This window comes from the organism of the source record quoted next (genome assembly GCF_019968985.1).
Source record: "MAG: Porospora cf. gigantea B chromosome Unknown PgB_NODE_25_length_67300_cov_128.825, whole genome shotgun sequence".
NCBI lineage: Eukaryota > Apicomplexa > Conoidasida > Eugregarinorida > Porosporidae > Porospora > Porospora cf. gigantea B.
In genome coordinates this window covers 45,098-67,300 of record NW_027178857.1, presented here as the reverse complement: position 1 = coordinate 67,300, position 22,203 = coordinate 45,098, and the positions used below count along the sequence as shown (strand labels likewise).

General features: G+C 52.5%; 14 protein-coding genes across 26 annotated transcripts; 7 read left to right on the top strand and 7 right to left on the bottom strand.

The window, feature by feature from the left end:
• Positions 1-650: 650 nt before the first annotated feature.
• Positions 651-2,744, bottom strand: KVP17_001971 (uncharacterized protein; the record flags this gene model as incomplete). Of its 2 annotated transcripts, none has more annotated exons than XM_068517847.1 (1): positions 651-2,744. In XM_068517847.1, the coding sequence occupies one exon, from the start codon at positions 2,742-2,744 to the stop codon at positions 651-653; it is 2,094 nt and encodes a 697-aa protein (XP_068376206.1). The 2 variants fall into 2 exon arrangements, with proteins under 2 accessions (XP_068376206.1, XP_068376205.1); XM_068517846.1 differs by having other exon boundaries at positions 651-2,732.
• Positions 2,745-2,822: 78 nt separating this feature from the next.
• On the top strand, positions 2,823-5,102 carry KVP17_001973 (uncharacterized protein; the record flags this gene model as incomplete). Of its 3 annotated transcripts, XM_068517852.1 has the most annotated exons (5): positions 2,823-2,848; positions 2,877-3,498; positions 3,527-4,637; positions 4,664-5,052; positions 5,082-5,102. In XM_068517852.1, the coding sequence occupies 5 exons, from the start codon at positions 2,823-2,825 to the stop codon at positions 5,100-5,102; spliced, it is 2,169 nt and encodes a 722-aa protein (XP_068376211.1). The 3 variants fall into 3 exon arrangements, with proteins under 3 accessions (XP_068376211.1, XP_068376212.1, XP_068376210.1); XM_068517853.1 differs by lacking the exons at positions 2,823-2,848; positions 4,664-5,052; positions 5,082-5,102 and having other exon boundaries at positions 2,872-3,552; XM_068517851.1 differs by lacking the exons at positions 2,823-2,848; positions 2,877-3,498; positions 4,664-5,052; positions 5,082-5,102 and having other exon boundaries at positions 3,710-4,648.
• Positions 5,103-5,132: 30 nt separating this feature from the next.
• KVP17_001979 (uncharacterized protein) lies at positions 5,133-6,978 on the bottom strand (the record flags this gene model as incomplete). Of its 3 annotated transcripts, XM_068517863.1 has the most annotated exons (2): positions 5,133-6,284; positions 6,313-6,933. In XM_068517863.1, the coding sequence occupies 2 exons, from the start codon at positions 6,931-6,933 to the stop codon at positions 5,133-5,135; spliced, it is 1,773 nt and encodes a 590-aa protein (XP_068376222.1). The 3 variants fall into 3 exon arrangements, with proteins under 3 accessions (XP_068376222.1, XP_068376223.1, XP_068376224.1); XM_068517864.1 differs by lacking the exon at positions 6,313-6,933 and having other exon boundaries at positions 5,133-6,200; XM_068517865.1 differs by having other exon boundaries at positions 6,280-6,978.
• Positions 6,979-6,986: 8 nt separating this feature from the next.
• KVP17_001993 (uncharacterized protein) lies at positions 6,987-7,781 on the bottom strand (the record flags this gene model as incomplete). The annotated part of the gene is made up of 1 exon (XM_068517888.1): positions 6,987-7,781. The coding sequence occupies one exon, from the start codon at positions 7,779-7,781 to the stop codon at positions 6,987-6,989; it is 795 nt and encodes a 264-aa protein (XP_068376247.1).
• A 566-nt stretch (positions 7,782-8,347) lies between these two features.
• On the top strand, positions 8,348-8,857 carry KVP17_002003 (uncharacterized protein; the record flags this gene model as incomplete). Its single annotated transcript, XM_068517903.1, has 1 exon — positions 8,348-8,857. The coding sequence occupies one exon, from the start codon at positions 8,348-8,350 to the stop codon at positions 8,855-8,857; it is 510 nt and encodes a 169-aa protein (XP_068376262.1).
• Positions 8,858-8,870: 13 nt separating this feature from the next.
• On the top strand, positions 8,871-9,422 carry KVP17_001980 (uncharacterized protein; the record flags this gene model as incomplete). The annotated part of the gene is made up of 1 exon (XM_068517866.1): positions 8,871-9,422. One exon carries the CDS (start codon positions 8,871-8,873, stop codon positions 9,420-9,422), a length of 552 nt encoding a protein of 183 aa, XP_068376225.1.
• A 49-nt stretch (positions 9,423-9,471) lies between these two features.
• KVP17_001990 (uncharacterized protein) lies at positions 9,472-10,188 on the top strand (the record flags this gene model as incomplete). The annotated part of the gene is made up of 1 exon (XM_068517883.1): positions 9,472-10,188. One exon carries the CDS (start codon positions 9,472-9,474, stop codon positions 10,186-10,188), a length of 717 nt encoding a protein of 238 aa, XP_068376242.1.
• Positions 10,189-10,390: 202 nt separating this feature from the next.
• On the top strand, positions 10,391-10,834 carry KVP17_001976 (uncharacterized protein; the record flags this gene model as incomplete). Its single annotated transcript, XM_068517858.1, has 1 exon — positions 10,391-10,834. One exon carries the CDS (start codon positions 10,391-10,393, stop codon positions 10,832-10,834), a length of 444 nt encoding a protein of 147 aa, XP_068376217.1.
• A 129-nt stretch (positions 10,835-10,963) lies between these two features.
• Positions 10,964-11,383, bottom strand: KVP17_002001 (uncharacterized protein; the record flags this gene model as incomplete). The annotated part of the gene is made up of 1 exon (XM_068517900.1): positions 10,964-11,383. The coding sequence occupies one exon, from the start codon at positions 11,381-11,383 to the stop codon at positions 10,964-10,966; it is 420 nt and encodes a 139-aa protein (XP_068376259.1).
• A 75-nt stretch (positions 11,384-11,458) lies between these two features.
• KVP17_001994 (uncharacterized protein) lies at positions 11,459-13,292 on the bottom strand (the record flags this gene model as incomplete). Of its 3 annotated transcripts, XM_068517890.1 has the most annotated exons (3): positions 11,459-11,933; positions 11,962-12,054; positions 12,082-13,292. In XM_068517890.1, the coding sequence occupies 3 exons, from the start codon at positions 13,290-13,292 to the stop codon at positions 11,459-11,461; spliced, it is 1,779 nt and encodes a 592-aa protein (XP_068376249.1). The 3 variants fall into 3 exon arrangements, with proteins under 3 accessions (XP_068376249.1, XP_068376250.1, XP_068376248.1); XM_068517891.1 differs by lacking the exons at positions 11,962-12,054; positions 12,082-13,292 and having other exon boundaries at positions 11,459-11,902; XM_068517889.1 differs by lacking the exons at positions 11,459-11,933; positions 11,962-12,054 and having other exon boundaries at positions 12,078-13,292.
• A 92-nt stretch (positions 13,293-13,384) lies between these two features.
• KVP17_001983 (uncharacterized protein) lies at positions 13,385-14,890 on the top strand (the record flags this gene model as incomplete). 3 transcript variants are annotated; one of them, XM_068517872.1, is made up of 4 exons in its annotated part: positions 13,385-14,137; positions 14,166-14,368; positions 14,395-14,589; positions 14,617-14,890. In XM_068517872.1, 4 exons carry the CDS (start codon positions 13,385-13,387, stop codon positions 14,888-14,890), a joined length of 1,425 nt encoding a protein of 474 aa, XP_068376231.1. The 3 variants fall into 3 exon arrangements, with proteins under 3 accessions (XP_068376231.1, XP_068376232.1, XP_068376230.1); XM_068517873.1 differs by lacking the exons at positions 14,395-14,589; positions 14,617-14,890 and having other exon boundaries at positions 13,969-14,137; positions 14,209-14,372; XM_068517871.1 differs by lacking the exons at positions 13,385-14,137; positions 14,166-14,368; positions 14,395-14,589 and having other exon boundaries at positions 14,618-14,890.
• Positions 14,891-14,988: 98 nt separating this feature from the next.
• On the bottom strand, positions 14,989-18,434 carry KVP17_001989 (uncharacterized protein; the record flags this gene model as incomplete). Its single annotated transcript, XM_068517882.1, has 2 exons — positions 14,989-15,427; positions 15,457-18,434. 2 exons carry the CDS (start codon positions 18,432-18,434, stop codon positions 14,989-14,991), a joined length of 3,417 nt encoding a protein of 1,138 aa, XP_068376241.1.
• Positions 18,435-18,571: 137 nt separating this feature from the next.
• On the top strand, positions 18,572-19,565 carry KVP17_002000 (uncharacterized protein; the record flags this gene model as incomplete). 2 transcript variants are annotated; one of them, XM_068517899.1, is made up of 3 exons in its annotated part: positions 18,572-18,883; positions 18,910-19,314; positions 19,344-19,565. In XM_068517899.1, the coding sequence occupies 3 exons, from the start codon at positions 18,572-18,574 to the stop codon at positions 19,563-19,565; spliced, it is 939 nt and encodes a 312-aa protein (XP_068376258.1). The 2 variants fall into 2 exon arrangements, with proteins under 2 accessions (XP_068376258.1, XP_068376257.1); XM_068517898.1 differs by having other exon boundaries at positions 18,608-18,883.
• Positions 19,566-19,651: 86 nt separating this feature from the next.
• Positions 19,652-21,812, bottom strand: KVP17_001969 (uncharacterized protein; the record flags this gene model as incomplete). Of its 3 annotated transcripts, XM_068517843.1 has the most annotated exons (5): positions 19,652-19,853; positions 19,882-20,091; positions 20,119-20,207; positions 20,234-20,843; positions 20,881-21,812. In XM_068517843.1, 5 exons carry the CDS (start codon positions 21,810-21,812, stop codon positions 19,652-19,654), a joined length of 2,043 nt encoding a protein of 680 aa, XP_068376202.1. The 3 variants fall into 3 exon arrangements, with proteins under 3 accessions (XP_068376202.1, XP_068376203.1, XP_068376201.1); XM_068517842.1 differs by lacking the exons at positions 19,652-19,853; positions 19,882-20,091 and having other exon boundaries at positions 20,165-20,843; XM_068517844.1 differs by lacking the exons at positions 19,652-19,853; positions 20,119-20,207; positions 20,234-20,843; positions 20,881-21,812 and having other exon boundaries at positions 19,878-20,069.
• Positions 21,813-22,203: the final 391 nt, after the last annotated feature.

Genomic DNA, 22,203 nt, shown 5'->3' with positions numbered 1-22,203 from the left:
TCAACGACATCCGGAGTGAGTCGCTCGCTAGCAAGGAGGAGTGCGCCATGGCGTGTTGCAGGGCTGAGAGCGAGGGTTGCAGAGTGTTTACCTTCAATCCCATGACTGAGCTCTGCTGGTTGAAGACGTCGGATAGCGGGTACAGGACCTACAATAACGCTGCGTCGGCGAGAATGAGCTGCTTGATATCTAAATAATGCTATGAGATAATTGTTTGAGATAATTGTTTTTAACTTTCTCTCTGTGTGATCTGCACGTTGGAGACTCCTCACTCTAGAAGTACAAACTTCTTTCAAATCGAGAGTAGAAGTCCACAAGTGGACCAGAAACCCTTTACAGGATAAGTAACCCTTTACAGGATAAGTGTACACGGTTGAAATGATCCAAGATTTTTCATCCTTCAGACGTTAAGATTTACAATCCTTTTCGATGCTTGCGCAATCGATCCAACTTCCAGTCGGATGAAACGACACTGGGCGGTGTGTGCAAAGTACAGGGACATCTTCAGTAGAAGTTGATGACTCCATGCTACGTTGTTCGCTCCAGCATTCGTTCCGTAAAACAACACCTTCGTCAAGCAAGCATATGAGCTGAGTAGAAAAAGAAACTATACACACCAACAGTTCTGACGCAACACAAACAGACGCACATCAGCTTGAAGAACAGGAAGAGGACATGTATGAGGAAGATACAGTTTTCTCTTCGGAGGAAGATACAGCCCACTCGGGATCTAAATATCCGAATCCGCAATCTCTAGTCAACAGATCAGGGTCCACGTCGTCAGGTACCCACAAATCCATAAAAGATGGCTTCCAGAAGGCCAGTGCCGCTAAAGCATACGTCGACAGCACCAGGACGAGGGCGCAGACCAACATCCACATGGCGTATGGGAGCAGTTCGCCGTCTTCGCCTACAAAGCTGAACACCCAGGTGCTCCGGCTGCCGTAGGACATCCAGGTGACGAATGTCAAGAAGATAGTGCAAGGCACTTTCATGATGTACATCCATCCAACCCAGAAATGTCGTTGAGTCAACAAGGCCACTTGATCGCGGAAAAACACAACGTTGGCTCCGTACACGTAAAAGTAGCGGTCGGCAATAGTCAAAGGAGATCCATTACGGACATCTTTGGTGGCTGCCAGAGGCGTTAAGAGTACGCCCGCCGTAGTCGTCAAAGCGATGACTAGTAAGCACCAGCCTCCCCCGTTGGCGGTGTCAGAGTCGAAAAAGACCTCCATAACGACTCCGCCAACAGCGGGAAGGCCAACAGTAGCCGCGAAAGCCGACCAGTAAACCTTGTTCCCCACAACCAATGAGCACATGTCACTGTTCATGAACCAGGACATGAGCATGTTCTCTACCCAGGTGAGAGCGAGCAGCAGGAGGACAGAAACGTAGTGGTCAACGGTATCCAACCAGTGAGGTCCTTGGTCAGTGGCGAGCAGAATGTTCACAACAAACAGGAAGCTGCATATTATTCCGCAGATGGTTTTCCTGCCGAGGTTAGCTCTTGTTTTGTTGAACTGCGAGGCCAGAAATGTATCCGTGAGGCCCTCGGTGTAGGCGGCCAACGTGTCCCAACCAAGAAGACAGAGGACCATGAAAAAGAGGGCGGTAAGAATGTTGGACCACGGGTATCCAAGGGACGTCAAACCGACGGGATATGACTTGAAAGCCAGTCCGCTCCCTGACAAAGGTAGCGTGGCGAAATCAAGGCCCGTGGCGCCTGACAAGTGCCCCATTACAGAAAACACGACGAATCCGGCGACAAAAGCGAAAACGGTGTCAGCGACGGTCATTACGAACGCATCAGTGATGAAGTTCTGTCGCAGAGGATTATGACCTCCGAGTGTGAACAGTACGCCAGTGCCAAGCGTGCAGCTGAAGACCGCCTGTGTGGCTGCCTCTTTGTAGGCCGCCAAGTCACCGAAGGTCGTAGAGTCTATCTGTACGATATACTTCTTAATTCCGATGGCGGAATCTGAGAGTGAGATTCCTACTCCGAGGAGAATAATCAGCAGCAACGTGGGAAGGGTCATAGTGATGTACATGATCTTACCCATCAGGGCTGGACCCATAGACACTCCAAGGAACATGAGGATATAGGTCAACAGAAGATACCCGAGGCAAGGCCACGAAAAGCCAGTTGGAACTCCTTGCTCATTCGGATAGCTGTTAAGCGCTGTCTCGAAGAACCCGTTGGCAGCGCCTATGTAGTCGGGCACGCAGTCGCCTGTAGTACCATGGACGAAGCACTTAGCAGCAACGCAATCTGCTGCTGATTTCCCAAATGCTGCACACATTTCCACATCCTCAGGCCTCACGCCCCAGGGTAACTCCTTCTGAAAACACGCAACGAAGTAGGTGAAGGACCAGACTACTAAGAGTGGGTAGAATACGCACATATACGCAGGTACGATGCCACCGATACCGACCCAACGCAACCGGGGGCTCCCGGTTGAGGAAAATGCGCCGGCGATACCGTGTCTCGACATCTGACCCATACCAAATTCCACCACCAGCGTGGGAATCGCACATATTGCCAACACGAGGAGATAGATTATGAGAAAAGACAGTCCTCCACGGTTATAGACAACGTATGGGAACCGCCAGACGTTGCCAAACCCAACGGAGCACCCAGCTATAGTTAGCCAGAAGGCCCAGCGACTTGTGAAGGCGCCCTCCTGCTCCTCAATCATTCGGATGTCTGGAAATAGTTTCAGACTGAACATTGTGGGGCACATTGTTGTCCGATTGCACATCATTGGTCCGATGGCACATCATTGGTCTGGTTGTGCGCCATGGGAGTGTATTGAGAATTGATGGCCGTAGGACGATCTAAGCCAAAGTGAGTGCATTTTGGGCTTTTATATGAGGCATGTGGTCCTGTTGGCGTCGGTTGCGGTAGGCCAGTGGATGGACTGGGTACCTCATTACATCTCCAACGCACTGAACCCCTCGTTGACCGATTCGTGGTCAGGCCCTTTCAATTTGCCATCAGAGGGTCGAATCGTACTCTCTTCTGACCTTAACAATGATGATCGTACCGATTTCATCCTTTCTCGAGACACGGTTCGAGGTCCAACCCTAGACGTGGTTTTATGGGGCGCCTCCCACTACACCTCCCTGAAGTCGCGGTACCTTCTTGACGACCTCGCGGAAGTCCAAGCTTTGGTCCCTGCTCTTCCTGTGAGCCAACTCCACGTAGATGGTGTACATCCAGTATCGCTGGGTTCGGGACGTCAGCTGCTGGTGGTATTCACAGTCAGAACCGCTCCCTCCCCTCCATTCATGTTCCTCGTGATGGAAGTGGAATCTCACGGAAGCCTTCGGCCGCGAGCGGCTTCAGTTCGATTCATAAGCGCGGAGGCTGAGTTGGGCCCATGCCAGACAAAAGGTATCGTGGCACCGGGGTTGCACTGGCTGGGCGTCGCCTCCTCTTCTTATCCTTTCATAATGGATACCCACATGAGAGGTCAGGACGACATATTCATAAGTGTGAGTGGGAAGATATGTACTCATTCAGACCGAGCACGGACTTCAGATCGTTAGTTTTGAAGGCCGTCAACTCACCTGTGGGTCTTTCGCTGAAGTCTTTCCAATTTCAAAGCAGCGACGACTGACATGGTGGAACCCTAAAACATGGTTTCGTCGGTCTTCCAACTCAACACAAGACTCGTACAAGTCCAAGGTACTGGTAGACTCCGTCATGCATCCCAAACGTATTACCCACTTCCCTCTGACGCCTCCTGCGCCGGTTGATGTGCTGGCGTCGCAGTATGTTCTGCCTCGTCACCATTCCTCCGCCCTTGTCGATCTCAACGGCGATTGCCATGCCGATCTCGCCTTGCAAGTTGCCACGCCCACTGGGAGCGAGCTCCACCTCTTCCTCTCGGACCCCGGATCTCCCACGCCAGCTTTCGTTCGCCACTCGCTCATTCTACCGCTACCAGCCGGAGCCCACTATATTGAGTGGACGGACATTGATGCTGATGGCCTACCAGACCTCATGTTTGCCTCGTGCGATACAGCTGAGCCCTCGGTGGCGGGGGTTCCGCCACTGCAGGCCAATCTGTATGACGAGTACAGACCTTGCTCGAAGGGGAGTCGATTGCTGTGGGCCCAAGCCATTCGACGGGATTTGGAGACTGCACAGGTAGATAATGGTTGGCGTGGCATCCTTCGACGATTTCGAGACTCCCTATCTGCGTCTCAGATCAAGCCTTGCGCTGCACACGATATTGGATTCTCTTCGCTGATGGAGATAACACTGGAGGCACCTTTCAACTTCTCTTCCCTGGGAGTCCCTCTGAGGTTACTCACTGCGGATCTTGATTCATCCGGCTTTCCCGACCTGCTATTCGCGGTGGTGGACGACAAGGGCGTCCCTGGATTCGTCGTTTACGACAACTCACCAGCGAAGGTGGATGACGTCACCCTAGTTTCTGGGGACCTCTTGCCAGCCCACCCCCGTACCTTCAAGCCCGGTCGAACATTCTACCTGACCGACGGCATCAGCCCACACGTGAAGGCGGAGGTGCTCGGAACTCTCACTGAGTCGGATGCTCCGGGAGGCTGGAACCTGGTCCTGTTCCATCCGCGTGGGGAACTGCGCCCTCAGATCCACAGCAAGGAACGTGAGCGATGAGGACGTTTTACACAGCCTCTTTAAACTCATTCTTCCTTTCTCCCATCCTCAGGAATGCTGACGGTTCCAAGCCCCGGGGGGCCTCAACTCAACTCTCGTTCACGGACGTAAATGGGCTGGTTCGCAGTCGGACGCTGATTACTGGAGGTCAGACCTGTCCAGGACCAGACTCTCCTGAGGTGAATGTCGGTCTAGGTCGGCTGTCCACCTACATAGACTACGTAGCTGTGGGGTTGCCTGGAGGCGGTTCGGAGCGAATCTGGTCAAACCTCATTCCCAACGCCACGTTCTATTTGACCATACACCTCCCCGAAGACCCTACGTCCTGGCGGCTGCACTGGTCAGTGCCGCCGCTTAAACTATTCTGGCCTATGCTATTGGCTACTCTGGTTGCGCTGGGGTTCGTGGGGTTCTTATTGAAGGTGTCAGACAGGCGGAAACGTCAAATGCGTGAGCGTCTCGGAATTAGGAGGCACTTCATCGTCTAGCCTTGGTCTACCGACGCTGTCTCTGAGCCCGCTCTGCTGGCAAGACGAGCCTCCTGCTGTGCGGTCTCCAGCACCAGAAGCAAGTCCGAGTAGCAGACTTTGGGGCGAAGGCCCGTCAGCTCTTTGAGTATGAAAAACGCCACGTCCTTCGAAGAGAAGTAGATGAAGTGGGAGGTTATGTAGGCCAAGTAGCTGTTGTAGTGTTCCAGCAGCCTTTCCTGAACGCAGAAGTCAACTCTGGTGGGAAGATCCTCGGGTCCATTGTCTTCTTCCACATCACTCGTCATTTCAGCCGCGTCGTTGAGGCCGTTTCTCTTGAGTCGATTGAAAATCTCATCCTCTGGCGTGAGCATGCAGTCGTGGGACAGCGATAGTTTACCCACCCAATCCATCAAACGTATCTTCGACAAAGAGGCCACAGATTCGGTCTCTCCGCCTTCAACGTCCAGAGTGCCTAGGGACCAAGCGGGGGTCTCGTTAATCGCCCCCACGCTGGTGGTATCAGCGTCCTTGGTCGTGGTGACACTACCCCATGGCAGCTTGCCTTCGGCGACGTGACATTTGGCCAACGTGGTTCGGAATATTTCCATAGCTTCAATGGGTACAGGAGGTGACCCCTCAACATAGACGGGATTGAGTCGTCCATATCTCCTTCGCTTATCCGTCTTCGGTTTGGCGTACGCTGGGGAGTCGTTTCCAGGGGTCTCGTCTTTTCCGAAGATCGCGGACATCACACGTTGGAGACCCTTGCCCACGCTAGATCGCGTGGACTGCCACTTCTTGTCCCAGCGGTAGTAGTTTCGGCGACCGTTGTTCCGCCAGTAGGATAACAGAACTGGAGGCGGTAGTTCCTTTATTTGCGGATACAACAGTGGCTCAAGTCGGAATGCTACAGGATCCTGGGGGTGATATATATTATACAAACGCACGTCAGAAGGGAACTGGAAGGCTCCTGGGGAGAACAGAACGCTGGGGGCTGCGAATGACAGAAATCCGGCCAGAGGTGATCCCAACAAGAAGCAATTGGAGACCTCGAAGTCTAGTGCTACATCCGATAGGGACATTGCAGGTCGCTCAAAGGCTCGAGGCTCCGAATAGAACCTTTCTGTGAATTCTCGGGGGTCGAAAATGTCTACTCCAGGATCAAGCTGCATTAAACTCCTCTCCAGGACCTACCGTCGTAGGTCGGAACACTCGGATTCCAGATACCAGTTCATACAGTAGAACTCCACCTAAACTATGTCCCAGAAGGACAACCTTTGCGTTCTGGAACTTCGACTGCTTCTTAAGCCGGCTGACGGAGTCATTCAGTTGATGCGCAACGGATTTGAGAATCACATTGCCGTATCTCGGCCCCATATAGCATATTGTGTCTGCTGCAGCGAAGTTTAAAACTTCTCGGACACTAAGATCCATTTTGTAGGACTTTTTCTTCAGAACTTCGTCCACTTTGGTGTTCAGCAATTCTGACTCGCAGTTGACGTCTCGAGTTCCTCGCTGGGTTTCGGGGGTAATCCTCGAGAAGACCGTCTCCTGCGTGTGGAATAGAAGGTACTTCCAGTTGACGAACTCAATGTGGATCTTCAGCCCCAACTGCCAGAACCACATTGCGCTCACTAAGTCAATCGTCTTCTGGAATTCCTCTCGAATGGATTCCAGACCGTCGTAGACACCATGAATTCCGTGAACCACTAGGAAAATGAAGTCCACATCGTCGGTCTGGTCCTCCTTGTCGAAAAACTTTTTCATAAGATACGCAAGGTAGCGTTTATCCGAGGTCTGAAATTCCTCTGACATTCGCCGGCGTGGATTAACAAATGGTTCATGTTTGTCTATCGGCATGTTCGTGGTCATGCGAAAATCGAACTAAAATGGGCAGCAGCCTTCGCATCTTCGAGTTTTATACGGCCACGGCACTCCTCTAACGTCCGACGGATCTCAGCGTTCTGTGGCTCTTTTCGAGCTGCCTGAAGCAAATCCCTCTCTGCAGCCTCGAGATCGAGATGGTGCATCCGAGCCAAACCCCTTCTAAAAAGAGCCTTGGTGTTGTCCTTGTCTATTTCCAGCGCGTTCGAGCTGTTAATGATTGCCTGCAACCAGTTCTCCGTCCGGATCATGCAGAACGCAACGTTGAGTAGCAACGAAAGCCTAATGGGCGCCGACCTCTCAAGAACCTCGTCCGAGGCGTCCTGGACCTGTTTGAAGAACGCGAGAGCCTCCTCGTACAATTGCGTGGCTTCAGTGAAACTGCCTTTCTTGAAGTGGTCATTTGCTTGAGTCTTCAGGTCAGCAGCCTCCTGGAACTTCTCGTCCCAGGTCAACATGTTAGGGTCCTTCACGACCTTACTCGAGGAAAGCACAGAGAACTTCACTGTGGCATCTGAGTCAGTGCTGGGCAGCATCTCGTTCACCACGCATTCCTTTAGCGCCTTCTCATACGTTCGACCCACAACACACCCTTCCACCACCTCGGAAAATCCTGTCACTGCTTCGCCTGGTCCATAGGTAAAGGGGGCGCCGCGCGAGTAAGTGGAGTCCAGGAGGCAGCCGTTTGCGAGAGTTATCTCGTAGTGCAAGCTGACTTCGTGGTCAGCCTCCACGCGTGACTCCAGGTCCGTCTCCACCTGACTAGCTTCTGCGTGCATGTGAGTGAATTGCGCCAATTGATGCTGTCACGCAACCTGCTGCTGCTGTCGTTTTGCCAGGCGCAGTACTTAGCAGACCTCCTGAAGGATCCACGCGAGCCTGATAAACCAATCAGTCAACTGTCGCATGATGTCTTCAAAGCAGCAGAGTTCGAGGTAGATCTCAGGGTCCTTCGAACGTAGAGAGGGTTGGTGATGTTTCGAGCGGGTAAAGGAGAGCGCCCCTCCACAACGTCAACCACTTCCACCACCACCACTACTAGACCCGAGAAAGGTGGGTGGGTCAATTTCTTGCAAGTGCCCACCCTGAGCGACTTTTTAGTGAGTGGCTCTGAGACCAACCACAGCTTATACCCAACCAACGTACATACTGCTACGGCGACGCAATACTGGCTACAGCGTCGCACACGTCAGTCGTGCCTTCGGTTCGGCAGTGCCGGATGAAGCCAGACTGTGACTTCGTGTCTGTGTAGGGGTCTGGCACCGAAATGATAGGCATCCTGACACACAGGAGAGCCCAGCCTGGTTCTGCGCCAAGAATGATTGGTATACAGGGGAATACCAGCATGGATGGTATACCGCCGTCAAGCCGCAGGCTTGTGGGACACTCTCGGAAACAACACGCAGTTGGTGTGAACGACTACGGTTTCAGTCTGAACCGCCGGACCCTGTGTGAAGAGAGCTTGCTGGATGCAGCGGAAATCAGAGGAGCTACTGTTGCGGAAGCGGCAGCCCTTTGTCGGAAAGATCCGCGTTGTACACATTTCAGTATGGATTTCAGGCCTGAGCCAACCATTTCCGACTTGCCCATCACATTCGTACGATTGTGTGGGGGGAAAATCAGAGGAGTTAAAACGGTGAACGGGTCATTGGTGAGCAAATTACATCGAGGTCAATACGTTCCGAAGAAAGAGCAGTCGCCCCCCAGCTCGATCAAAGAAGAGGCTCCAGGGCTTCCAAAGCACAAGACGCCCCAGAATGGTCCTGTGATCGTGGACAACTACAAGATCTACCGAGGATTCAGACGAGGAGACGTGATTCCACCAGTTGAGTGGTTGAAGCGCTTTGGTGCATAAACGCTCATATTTAATGAAGCTGTTGGTTGGAGTTACTGGAAGTGTGGCCGCAATCAAAACAGCTGAGATCATAACCCGTCTCGAGACGTTCGGGCTGGAGATTAAGATCGTCACGACAGAGGCTGGACTGAGCTTCCTGAATAAATCAGAACCAACGCTACAAGGAGTCCTCACTGACGATGATGACCGATGGGACGAGCTAGGGGAACCCGTACTTCATATTGAGCTTCGGAAATGGGCTGACGCGCTCGTAATCTTACCTTTGACTGCCAACACCCTGGCAAAGATCTCGAATGGCCTCTGCGACAATCTTCTGACAAATGTGGCCAGGGCTTGGGATTTCTCTAAGCCCTTCATGGTTTTTCCTGCAATGAATACACACATGTGGTTGCATCCAATCACCACGCTGCAGCTGTCTACTCTTCAAGGCTGGGGCATTACCGTCGTGGAACCTGTCGAGAAGCGACTTGCCTGTGGCGATGTCGGTATGGGCGGTCTACCCGACTCATGGACGGTCATAAAGCGCGTGATGGACATGCTGGAGCAGGCAACGGAGACAACTTGATTGTATTGACAAGGGTTGCGTGCATTTTACACATCCCAATAGTTGATTTATGCGCTTACTCGAATCTTTGCTTTCAGGCGCCAGCAGCGGCTCAGACGTGGTTCTAGCCGTAGCAGTTGTCGTGCTTTTCAAGGCAGGGTACAACATACCTACAAATCCTGATGGCATGCCTAAAGAGCTGGACTTTACGTTGCATCGAGTCATTGTGTCCCTGGACCAAGAAGGTGTATGCCAAGTGTCTCGTATTGGGAACTCTACCAATTGGGCCATCGTTCTGACTATGAGCTCTGGTGAGAGTGTGAGCGTTACAATCGACTTCCCCCTCGGTCCATTCATACGGAGTAGCAAGGACGTTATGGATCTGCTACGTCAGAAACGGCATGTCAACTCAATGGGTGACAGCATTGCCGCCGTATTCATGCCCAACAAGATGTCCTCTGAGCGCCTAACCTCTCCTGAGCAACCCTCCCCTTCTGAGCCAACCAATTTTGACGTTGAAGGATCAAACGCTCAGACGACGTTCCTTGGACCCCCACGCCCATTCTTGCTGGATGACAGATCAGGAGAGCTTGTTCAAGGCCCACCTTTTAGACCCGACGGCATGCTTATCGGACCTAACCACCCTGACTTTGCTGGTCGTCCTGGGTTCCCATGGGGAGTTCCACACCCGCGAGGTGATCCCATTCATCCGTTTTTCGGAAGTTCAGCTCCGGATCCAGACCACGCTCGAGCCCCTCCTGCCAGGCACTTCACTGATTTTTTGTAACTGAGTGTGCCTGTTAGAGAACGTAGGGTTGCGTGCTGCATGCGTGTTGCGTGCTGCATGCGTGGTTGCGTGCTGCATGCGTGTTGCGTGCTGCATGCGTGTTCTGTGCGTGTTACGGTTCTCAATTGCCTCAATTGCGTGTTGTCGGTTCGGCCGTTTTGTCTCTTAAAGTCTCCATTTTCGGTTGCCTCCGACAGCAGCAATGGCACGCATTTACCGTACTGGGAGGATTGTTCTCGTTCTGAAGGGCAAGCACGCTGGTAAGAAGGGCGTTGTCGTCCAGGTTGAGCAGAAGACTCGCGAGAGGAAGTTCAATCACGCCCTGGTGGTTGGTATTGCCAAGCCCCCTCGTCGTGTAACTAAGACGATGTCGGATGAGCAGATTGAGAAGAGGCTTTGCACCTTCCCCTTCATCAAGCGCGTAAACCTCGCACATCTGCTGCCAACTCGTTATACCGTCGACAAGGACATGGATGTCAAGTCTCTTATCCCTGCTGCTGTTGACCTGGCGAAACCTGAGAGCAAGAAGGAAGCTCTTCAGCACATCCGAAAGGTGCTGTTGGAGAAGTTTCTGAACCCCACGAAGGCTAAGACCGGGGACGTGTCTCGCGACATCGTCTTCCTCAGAAGGAAGCTTCGGTTCTAAGTGTTGCTGTGCTCAAATTTCTACTTATGTAGGAGTTGCGAAGGCGGAAGATAGAAAGCAGCCCGCTGAGTCAGCGCGTCTTAGAGCTCCAGTCCTCGTTACGAATGCAGAAAAAATTGACCAGTGAGATTAAACGGGTCCAGTCCTCTTTCGAAGGGCGTCAAGCTCGTCCTTCTGCCGCTGCTTCTCCTTCTTCTCCCGTACACGTTCTGGATTGTAGTACAATACAATGAGGTACCTGCCAGCCACGTTGAAACCACTCAGATTATCCACCGCACTTTTAGCATCGAAAGCGTCGTCGAAGACAACAAATGCTGTCCCCTTAGTGTCAGCAGCCGCCCCCTTTCGGATTTGCTGAACAGTACCGAACTTCCCAAATATGTCGTAAAGTTCTTCGCTCGTTATCTTGTACGGCAGGTTCCTCACATAAAGGATCTTGGTCACGTCAGAAGGCAAACCCCCCTTGCGGCCTGACGTGTTGGACGGCAGAGCTCCAGAAATCGGCCCTGGTTCCGATGAAAAACCAGACGACGGTCCTGGCGTAGACATGAAAATTTAGCGTTTATGTCACCACAGACTTGATGTTGAATCACCATTCTCTCTTAACAATCAGCAGTCCTCAAATCACAAGAGTAATACCGCACAGATTGCAATCGCTAGTGGCGCCAGGACCCTAAACCCAGAGCTCTTAAGTTTCTGGGCGACGTAGCTTCCTGGGGTTACCGCGTTGTGTAACAGACCATAGACATTGAGTGCGCCATTTCTTGCGTAATTCCCAGGAATTCTCTCAGAATAGGACGCTGCGTCGTACGCTGCCTTAAAGATGTTTAGGTTGGATTCGCTTGGTCTGAGGGCGAGCGCCATTGCCAAGCCGGCTGCGACGAGAGGGCTGGCAAATGAGGTCCCGGACACGAACTTGATGATGTCGGCGTCGGTGAAATCTCCTAAACCGGGAGTAAACTGACCAGGAGCCAAGATATTCACATGGGCGCCGTAGTTACTGAACGACGCCTTGGAACCAGTGATGGTTGTAGCTCCTACCGTGATCAAATTGGAAATGTTGTACATGGCTGGTGCATCGAATTCACATTCATTGGATCTGACTGACGGCGTACGATGCCACTCACCCCAGATAACACGAGTCATTACCCGCCGCAGCAACAAAGATATGTCCTGCGTTCGACAACAACTGTATGGCGTCAAACTCCGACTGGACGAATCTGACTCTGACATCCCGCAAACCTCACCCCGGTCCCCCATAAGAGTTGTTGCTGAGTTTAAACTGCGACACGTACAGGAGGACGTGGTTGTAAGCTCGGAGAAGGGCATCGGTGTAGAACACCCCGTCTGCAGTAGCCGCCTTGATGCAGTAAACTTTACATACGGGACATGAAGCAACGATGCCCAGGTGATTCTCGCTTTTGGCGGCGATCATCGAGGCCGCTAAGGTCCCATGAGCATTTTTAGGGTTGGAAATCCAGAAGGTGCTGTCGCGATCTTCGGTGTCCCATCCTGTGCAGTGATCGCTGCTTGAGGGGGTACATCCTTGCCGTATGTAGAAGTCAAGGTCCAAGTTTCCGGGGGAGCACTCGTTGTCGATAACTACAACTGGCATCTCTGAAAGGGTGGTACCATCGGCAGCCTCGTCGAAATATTCGATTGCTTGTTGAAACCACCCTCCCCAGGTGTTGCCCATATACCACTGATAACGGGCCCCTGGGTCGTTGTACTCTTTGTAATCCACTTGCCAATCTTCAGGCATATGGGCCATGATGTGCCCAACGATGCTGTTATGGTGACGCTCCTTCGCCAACTCAACAATGTTCACACATGGTAGGATTTCGGAAAGGGTCACGGCGACATTGTTTGCGATAGAGCCAGCAATCACGTCATCATGGAGTTCAGTCAGGTACGCAGGTGTCAACTCTGAATTTGTGGGCATGTTGGCGATGTACCGGCCAAGTATCTCGAAGGTAGCAGTCAAGTGTCCCATCCCAAGGTTTCGATTGTCTGGAACTGGAGTTGCATTCAATGGAAGCACGCCATCACCGGCTGACAGCTCCTGATTGGTCGAAGTTGCCACGACATCGGTAGTCTTCTCTGACAAGTCGTTAAGAGCAGCCTGTAAATCTAGCTGACTGACTCCTGTGAGGACGTCAATGACCCTGTTAACGTAACTCTCCACTGACCCTGGTTCCGCCTGTGGAAGTTGAGCTGGAGAGTCGCGGATACCCAACTCTCTGATTCTGTTCACTGCAGCCAATTCTTTGCTTGTCAAATTAGAATCATCCTGCTCTGTGATGGAATGTGTGAGGACAGAGCCGAACGGAGTTGAATGTGGCATTCTCCCTTCATTCAAACATTCCTTGTTCCAGTTTATGATGACTGCAGGATTGTGATCATCAGCAGCAGCAGCGGTCACGGCGTGATACGCGGCCAACAAACTAGTCACCCTCATGCCAAATATTCTTTTGCCGGTCTTCAAGAAATGACGTCATGTTTTTGTGAGCAGACATTCATTAAAATTGCAACCTTTTGCTGTTGACTCCTATGAAGTCGCCATTGCTCGCTGAAGACACAGCTGAGAGGACGTGGAGATGTGCCGTTGACGAATTCTTCTGTATTTCGGCTCGCGGAAGCACAATCAGCCGCGAGGTTCGAGCTGGATTCGTGCTGTTTGGTGCCGCGTCTTACATTCTGGTTGTCAACGCTGAGGTCCTTAAGCTCGCCTCGCTTTCCGAATCAACTGTAATCACTGGTACGGCGATAACTGGATTTGTCTCATCTGTACTCGCTGGTCTTGTCGCTAACTTGCCCATACACATAGCTCCTGGTATGGGTCCTAATACGATGTTTGCCATGGAAACTATCAATGGATGCGGCTTTACTGAAAAGGAGGCGGAGGGTTGCGCTTTCGGAGCAGCTGTTCTGATGTTATGTCTATCCGCTTTTGGGGTTCCAGCCAGACTTGTGCGCTACGTTCCAGTGTCTCTGAAGAAGGGCGTTGTCGTCGGCATAGGACTGTTTCAGACGATAGTTGGTTTCCATATGATGGGCCTCATATCCGCTGGCAACGAATCCTTGTTGAGGTTTGGGTCACTGAATCGGACGAGTGTTGTGGCTTTGGCCTCGTTATGTACCATGACACTCTGTGTTTGTGCCAGCATCAGAGGCGGGGTTTTGTTTGGTTTGGCAGTTGGAATAGTGGCAGCCTATTTCACCGACGACCTACAACCGTGTCCCACCTTCTCTGCGATCTCCCAGATGAAGTTTGGAGAAATCGATTTCGGACCACTGCTTTCCGTGAGCCATACAAGACTTCCCAACTCAGCTCTCCACATCTGCCTTTTGCCAATTGCTTACGATCTTCGCAGTGATTTTTATGGACACTGGAGGTGTAATTATCGGGGTTGCTGCCGAAGCGCCTGAGCTGCTCACTCCTAGTGGTGACGTTGTCAATGCCAAACGTGCTTGGATAGTGTTGGCTTTGGGCATGATCGTCGCGTCACTGACAGGAACATCCCCGCCTGTAATGTGAGCTGCCAGTCCCCCGCACACAGATTCATTGAATCCGTCGCTGCTGTTAACGCCGGCGGACGCACTGGGTTGACTGTGGTTGTGTCTGGGACATTATTTGGGCTGGCAGTTTTCTGCGTACCGCTAATCTCTGTCGTGCCTCAATGTGTGGCGGCGTCGGTCCTTCCCTTCGTAGGATACTTAATGATGGGAGGTGTACTGGGCATTCAATGGGACAAGTGAGAGTTGGGCTCCCCGTCAATCAGCATGCAAGAAGCTTTTCCCGCGTTCATCACAATGACTATGATCGCCTTCACTAACTCCATCGGCGTTGGCATTCTGGCTGGGATCGTGTCATGGGTGGCAGTAAACGTCCCCCTACTCCTCCTAGAGCGTATGGGGCTGGTTTCGAGCGAGCCATCCGAGCATCCATGCGAAACCACTCTCGCCAAGCGTTTGCGATTAGAAAAGGAGGCTACAGAGGAGGTCCGTACAGTCCGACATCGGTCAACTGAGGGATCGTTGACGGGGTGGTTTTAAGCTATCGTCAAAAACAACAGGGCACCGCGAAGTGGCATCACGTTGGTGTCCCTACGGTGAATCCCGTTAGGTAAACAAACGCTCTCGTCAAAAGCAAATTAAGTTTGAAACAAAAATCGAAGATCTTCCTTTGTCAGCTTCTGAACAGCACCCTTCTCAGCTCCCACCGTCCCATCGAACACAAGCTGCTTCTTCTCTTGAAGCTGCAAAATCTTCTCCTCTACAGTACCCGCTGCAATCAGCCGCACTGCTCGCACTCGTTTAGTCTGCCCGATACGATGGGCGCGTTGTATGGCCTGCAGCTCTGCTGCCGGATTCCACCAAGGGTCCATTACAAAGATGTGATTGGCCACCTGAAGATTTAGCCCCTCGCCACCAGCCTTTAAACTGATTAACAGCACCTTGAACTCGCTGTCTGCATTGAACCTCGTAAGGAGATTAACCCTCGCCTGCAACGACAAAGAGCCCACCAGGCGACCACAATCAAAGCCAGCTTTCCGCAGGCGCCACTCAACAATCTCCAGGAAGCTAGTGAACCTGTATCACGACCCACCCAAGCCCCCCACTGTGAGAATACCAGAAATTTTGACTCGGGGTCGGAAGAAAGTGCTAGATCCATCTCCTGTAGAAGAGCCTCAATCTTAGTGCTGGACTGGAACAGCCCTGTGTCGATCTTGGAGAGGATGCTGGACGCTTTCGTTGAGCATTTCTCGGGCTCTGATGTGGCGCTGAAGTCCACGGTCAAAGGTATCATACAGGCGGGACAACATGCTGGACCCTGCCCAGGAAACGAGGTCAAATACTCCTGAACGCAGCTCTGATGAAATACATGGTCACAGTCCTTAGCGTAAGCTGCTTGACTGGCCACGCTTTCCAAGCAGATAGTGCATACACCAACTCCTCCCATGAGGCGAGATGAGCTTGGAATCTGCGAGCCCTGCACGCCATTTGGTCCAACAATGGAGTTCGCGTGCACAATCAGGTAGGGATGGTTGACTGCCTGCCGCAGCCGTATCAGTAAGTCAAAGATGTGTGCATAGTTATGCAAAATCGTTCCGGAGTCGGCGTAGGTGTTAAACTGTATCTCTGACTGCCTATATAGCGCCTGGTAGAAGTCCTGCTCCTCCTCGGACAACTCATCCCGCCGGATAACCACTTCCAAAGGCTGCAACTCCAGGTCAGCTTTCCGTTCCTCCTTTGTACGTCGGAGCAGAATCTTCCGAAGGACATCATTCTTTAGGATGTCGAATGCTTGGCGACCTGCGCCCACATACCCCAAGTTCTTGATGGGGTTAGCCACTGTTTTGTTGAAGTAGGAGTAATGCTTGGGTAGTGTGTGGTGACACGTTGAGCATTTCTTGTCTTTGCCTATCTGCCATTCGATCAGCTTGCATGAACAGCCGGCGTAGGAACAGAAATAATAACCAAAAGGATCGAATCGGAGAAATCGTAGAAGGCTCTGCAACTCTCCCACTCTGTTCTGAATTGGTGTACCTGACAGACACCACCGTGTGCCTCTACATGGCAAGGCATAAATGGCCTTCGTTCGTGAAGCCGTTTTCGACTTGATGTGATGCGCTTCGTCAAGCACAACTCTCCCCCAAACTTTAGTATGCAACGGGGAGTCTCGCATGTCAACTCCTTGCCATTCGGCAACCTCTGAGGCCTCGGTGGTGTCCGGAGAAGGCTCCTGCTTGCCTTTCTTTCCCTTCTTCTTGGAAGAAGACGCCACGCCCTGGCTCAGGACAATTTCACAGACGTCGCTCTCACGTCCGAGGATTTTCTCAAGTCGTTGCACTAGGGTGGCTTTCCGTCCTGTCACGGCCGATTTGGCCTCCATAAGAGCGCTTTTCAGCTCGCTGCAGGTCAACGAGTTCAAGTCAGGTGGCAACGTCGCAGACAAAGCCTCAACTCGAGCCTTGTCGCCCTCTTCTTCCTCGGGAGCCACCTTCGAACCACGAAACCAGGGGATTCGTGCCTCTTCCAAAGGTCGACCAGCGTCCTTGATAATGGCTTTCAGGGTGTTAGCAATCGTAGGTGTTCGGGCAACCTCAGTGTCAGAGTCACCCCCAAGGTCAACTGTCTCTCCAGTGAGGTTGGTTACCGCCGTGGCCGTTGCCTTGCGCTTAGTAAGCTTCTGCTTCTGTGTGCGCTCTGCCTCCGGCCCGCAGAAGTACTTCTGATGGACCCACAGCTTATCAGGGAAAAACTTTCGACCGCAGTACACACACTGAGCCTTTTGGCGATCCACACAAACCCTGTAGTCAACCTCGATTGTGGAGTATGTAGTGATAATGATGTCAGCTTTGGACAACTCATCCAGCAGGTTGAAACGTAATGGGCCGTGGTATATTAAGATGCGAAACGTATCTGGTAGACTAAATCGTTCGATTTCTGTCTTCCATTGCATTACAGCCGCCAGGGGAGCCACTATGAGTGTAGCGCAGGGTGCCAACAGCTTCTGCTCTGCATTAGATAGATCAGGCGGCCAAGGAAATGGTGGCAATTCTTCCCCTACACCCGTTTCGTCGACCTCCTGCTTCGGCTGGATGTCGTCTTGATCGACGCGGGACTCGGGAGTGTTTGGGCACGTAGGAGCTTCGGTATCCTGCTTTGGTGGGTCTTCGTCATCAAGATCCTCCCACTTGGCCTCCACTTCGGCAAGACGCTGCAGAGGCGAAGACTCGGCGAGCGGAAGTCTATTTGTCATGAGTAGAGCAATAGTTTGGATCGTCTTCCCCATTCCCATCTCATCGGCCAGCACTCCTCCACGCGTAGAAGACGCCTCCTGGGCCCGCATCCAGGCCAACCCTTCTTCTTGGAAAGGCAGCAGCCTCGTAACCATAGCAGCAGGTGTAGGAAGCCTCGCCGGAACCTCCTCCTTCACCAACAGAGTTGAGAGTGGTTGTTCGACCTCCGGTTCCGGACCCATGATTGCAGCCATGACTTCGGCCTTGCCGATCGGCTCCAGGTCTTTGAACCCCAACAGTCGGTCACGAAGACCTATGTACAATTTCAAAACGCACGTCTTCATAACGTGGGCAGAGGCCTCTTCGTAAGGTGTGATAGCTGCAGATTCCTCCTTTGGGTGTTTCTTCCTTCGTTTTGTTTTCGGTTCGAAGCCTTCATTCTGAAGTAACTTTAAAATAACTGGCCCTCTGAACACCGTCCTTTCTTGAGCCCCCTCCCCCTCCACATCCAGCCAGCCCCGCAAATCCCGTCCGGCACAACTGGCATGACGCCAACGCGCGATGGCTCCCCAGTCTCCTCGGGAGTCCTCCGCTGCGATCCCTACGCGAACGGCACCCTTTGCGATTTTATCACCACAGGTTCGACAGGCAGCGAGGCCGCTAGGGGCAGTCGCCACGACAACTGGCGTCAGAACCAGAGACCGGTCAGGGTGCATAGCGGCAAAGGCTGCCCTATGTTCACCCAGTACCCACGCTGACCCCAACCCCTTACAATCCACATCAACGTAAACGTCTGTAAGGAAGGGAGGAGAGCGGTCTGCGGTCAGGGCCTTTTCAAGATCAAACTCACACATCTGGAATTTATGGATTATGGACGATTCTGTCGCGAGCACAAACCTCGCTGTATGGACACCACAGGAGAAGAAGTCATGCGTGAACAAGCTACTGGTGCGTCCGTGGTGAAAACTTCACTCAGGGGGCATCTGAGTCTATGCGCAACACCAAAAGCTGGCGGAAATGGGAGGGGATGGTGGTCCTCCGCGATTTTCCACAGTTCATCGTGGATCACCAGATTACCTTTATGCGGCGGTTCCGGAGGGGAGTTCCACAGGACTTTCGATGGACCGTATGGAAGGCAGCTCTGCAGTGGGAGGTCATGCGAGACAGGGTCGGTATCCCCTATCCCGATCTGATCGGCGCGACCAACAAGTTCTCCGAACTCATCACCATCGACGCACCACGGACTTTTCCTGAGATCGCGTGTTTTGACGCTGAGGCAGAGCACGAGATTTACAACATCTTGGTGAGTCACTGGTCGCTTGTTCACAGAACGCCTTTGCCAACCTGCATCCAGAAGTGGGCTACTGCCAGGGAATGAACTTCGTCGCGGCGATGGTAGTGCTGGTTTCGGGGCTGGACCCTGCCGAGGAGGAGGCTGCCTTTTGGGTGTTCACGTGCTTGATGGTCATTTACGACCTGAGAGGCTTTTATGTGGAGCAGTTTCCACTTCTGAAGGAGTACCTTTACGCCTTCAACGAGATGGCCCGAGATGAGATTCCCGACATCTACTCTCATTTCAAGAACGAAGACATTCAACCCCCAGTGTACTTGCACCACTGGTTCTTCTCACTGTTTGTGACGGCCTTGCCCCTGCAGACCGTAGGCGTTATTTGGGACTGTTTGATCTGTGAGGGGCTCTTCAACCTCATTCCTTTGTCTATTGCCATACTGAAGGTAGGTGTGCATGGATAGTTCCCACCCAGATTATGAGGAAACCCCTGCTACAGCTTAGATTTGAGCGCATTGTCAAGTGCCTAAGGAGCCTAAGACAGACTCCCGCTGTGGTGGATGGTTCCAAGATAGGCAGACTCATCGTGCTAGAGTCCTCAACCATCAAGGTACCTCTCGAACTCATTGAGAGGATATCACCCTGCTTCGACGCGAAGGACGTGATCGCCTTTCCTTTGCGTGATTCCTCACAGTGAGGTTTATTTTTGATATGACGCTTCTATTGTTCCTGTGTGATGGAATCATTTCCTGTGTGATGGAATCATTTCCAAGTGGTAAATTTTCATTGGGGCCATTCGATGGGAAACTGTTCCACGAATCGAGAAAAAACGTCGAACTTTGCCGCTGGCCAAACCTGAGTCAGCGCCCCCTTCAATGGTAGCTGCTGCAGGTGGTCAGCCACCATCGTCAACTCCGCCGTGTCCAAGACGTTGTGACCGAACACCCCTGCGCATCCTGCCACTCGCTGACACCATCGCTTGAGTCTGTGTTTGTTAAGCGCATGCCCCTCACGCGAGAATCTTCTCAGATGTTGTCTCAGGACACTCGACGCGGTCCAAGGGACCACCCAGGTCAATGCCCAACATGCAACCCTCCAGCAGACTGGGAAAGATGCCAACGCCGCTTCCTAGGCGGAGGTAGCTGTGCGTTGCGTAGGGCGTGTGGTAGAATTCCTCATGTATTCGGCCAGTCACGACCATGTTCACCAGCAGCACCTGCAGACTGAATACTGACGAAGCAGCTGCTCACTTTTCAAGGTTCAAAGCGATTCCATCTGCGAGCCATTTCTTCGGTTTCAGGGTCCGCTTCCAATTGGTGGCCAGTTGGAGCGTCGTGCTCTATAAGTCAAGCCCTTCCAACCCACTCTGGTGTCTTGTTCGGCGTCGCGCTTGAGAAGAGCCTCGAGGCTTTCGAGGTCCTCGGTTGTGAGAAGGCACTCTTGAGGTTCTCGTGGATTCCTGCAGTTGTCGCAAACACTGCAAGTAGGCTCAGGGTCACCAAAGTACTTCGACACCAGTACTCGTCGGCATTTGTCAGTGGTGCAGAAGCGAGCACATTGATATAGCTCATCAAGCCCGCTCTTTTCCCAGTACACCATGCATGAGTGGCGACTCACATCTCCTGGCCTATACATCACCACGCAGTCAGCAGGCAGCCCATCACGCCCAGCTCGGCCACTCTCTTGGTAGAAATTGGATATGGACTTTGGAAGGCCCATGTGAATCACGAATCTTACGTCGCCCTTGTGAATGCCCATGCCAAAGGCAGTGGTGGCGACGACGACCTGCAGCCTGTGATCAGACCACTGTTCATAGATCGAATTTCTAGAGGAGGCTGTGATGGAGGTGGGAACATGAAAAATAAGAAAGTAAACACAATGAAAAAACATACCATCCAAGTCGCCATGGTAGTATCCCGAGGCTACTCCACTACTGTTGAGAAGGTCTGCGACTGTTTCAGAATCTTTCCGAGTTCTGGGAAAAATAAACGGTGCCCGAAGAGCTCACTCACATGCAGTAAACCACTCCCGAATGCCCTGGCCGCCCTTTAATGAAGGTCGCCAACCACTCCACCGACCCTTGTAGGGTCTTGGGACGCCACACAACTCGGTAATGCAAGTTGTGCCTGACGACATGGGATTTGAAAACAAGTGACTTCTGGATTCCCAGGACCGTTTGGAGGTCCTTGAGGACCGCCGGTGTTGCCGTCGCGGTCATGGCCAATATTGGGCATCGAAAGTGCTTCTTGAGGAGTGTAAGTCTAGCGTAGTCCGGCCGGAAGCTGTGGCCCCACTTGCTAACACAGTGGGCCTCGTCCACTGCAAGCAGACCGAGGTGGCCGGCGTCGTGAATCTTCTCAAGCACACTGAGAAGGAGTTTGCTCTTCGCCACTCGTTCAGGAGTGACAAACAGCAGCTGCAGTTCCGGATTCCCAACTGCCGCCTTTAGTTGCTGTCTTACGCTCGTCTGTCGCTGTCGAGAGCACTGCCCGCTCAGGTATTCAGCCGCTAGGCCGTGAGCTTTCAGCATCGAAACCTGATCCACCATCAGGGACACCAATGGAGACACCACCACTGTCAACTTGCCCAATATGATGGTAGGAAGCACCACGCACAGGGTTTTGCCCCCTCCAGTTGGCATCACCAAGCTTACATCGAATCCATTGAGTATCGCAGTACAGGCCTCCTTTTGGTTCTCTCTGAAACTGACAACGCCGAAGTACTTTCTAGCCACGGCATCCAGCTCGCAGGCAAAACGGTCATCTGATTGTATGACTTCCCGAGCCTGCAAGGCCGTGAGGTCGTCTAATTTGCTGCGAACACGTTCCCTCGACGCCATGACCAACCGCAACTCGTGCTTCAGTTCTAGAATACTGCCTTCCAAGACGCGCTTCCGATCGTCAAGTGCTTCCGCTTCTTCCTCTAGCGCCGAAATTCCACACATTGCGACCTACTTCGTCTTCGGAGTCAACGACATCACGACGAACTGAAGCAACTGTTTCCTAATATTTTCAGATGAGACAACTGTTAACACCAGCGTTCTTGTTTGATTGTCTTCACCAGGGGAGGCTGTGTCACAGCAGCATCATCGCTCACTTTGGCGTTGGGGGGTAGATTCAAAGCTTTGGTGACGCACTGCAACAATCCCGACGAGGAACTCATCACGATGCCGTCTGATATTCGCCCAGTAAGTCCTGTGGTTGAGGGGTTTACCTCCACTACCAACGCACCAGCATTTGAAGCTGCATATGGCAGCGCATTCGCTGGGCTGACAGACGCAGACGTACCAACGACCAGCAGGAGATCACACCTCCTCACGGCCTCTTTTGCCGCTC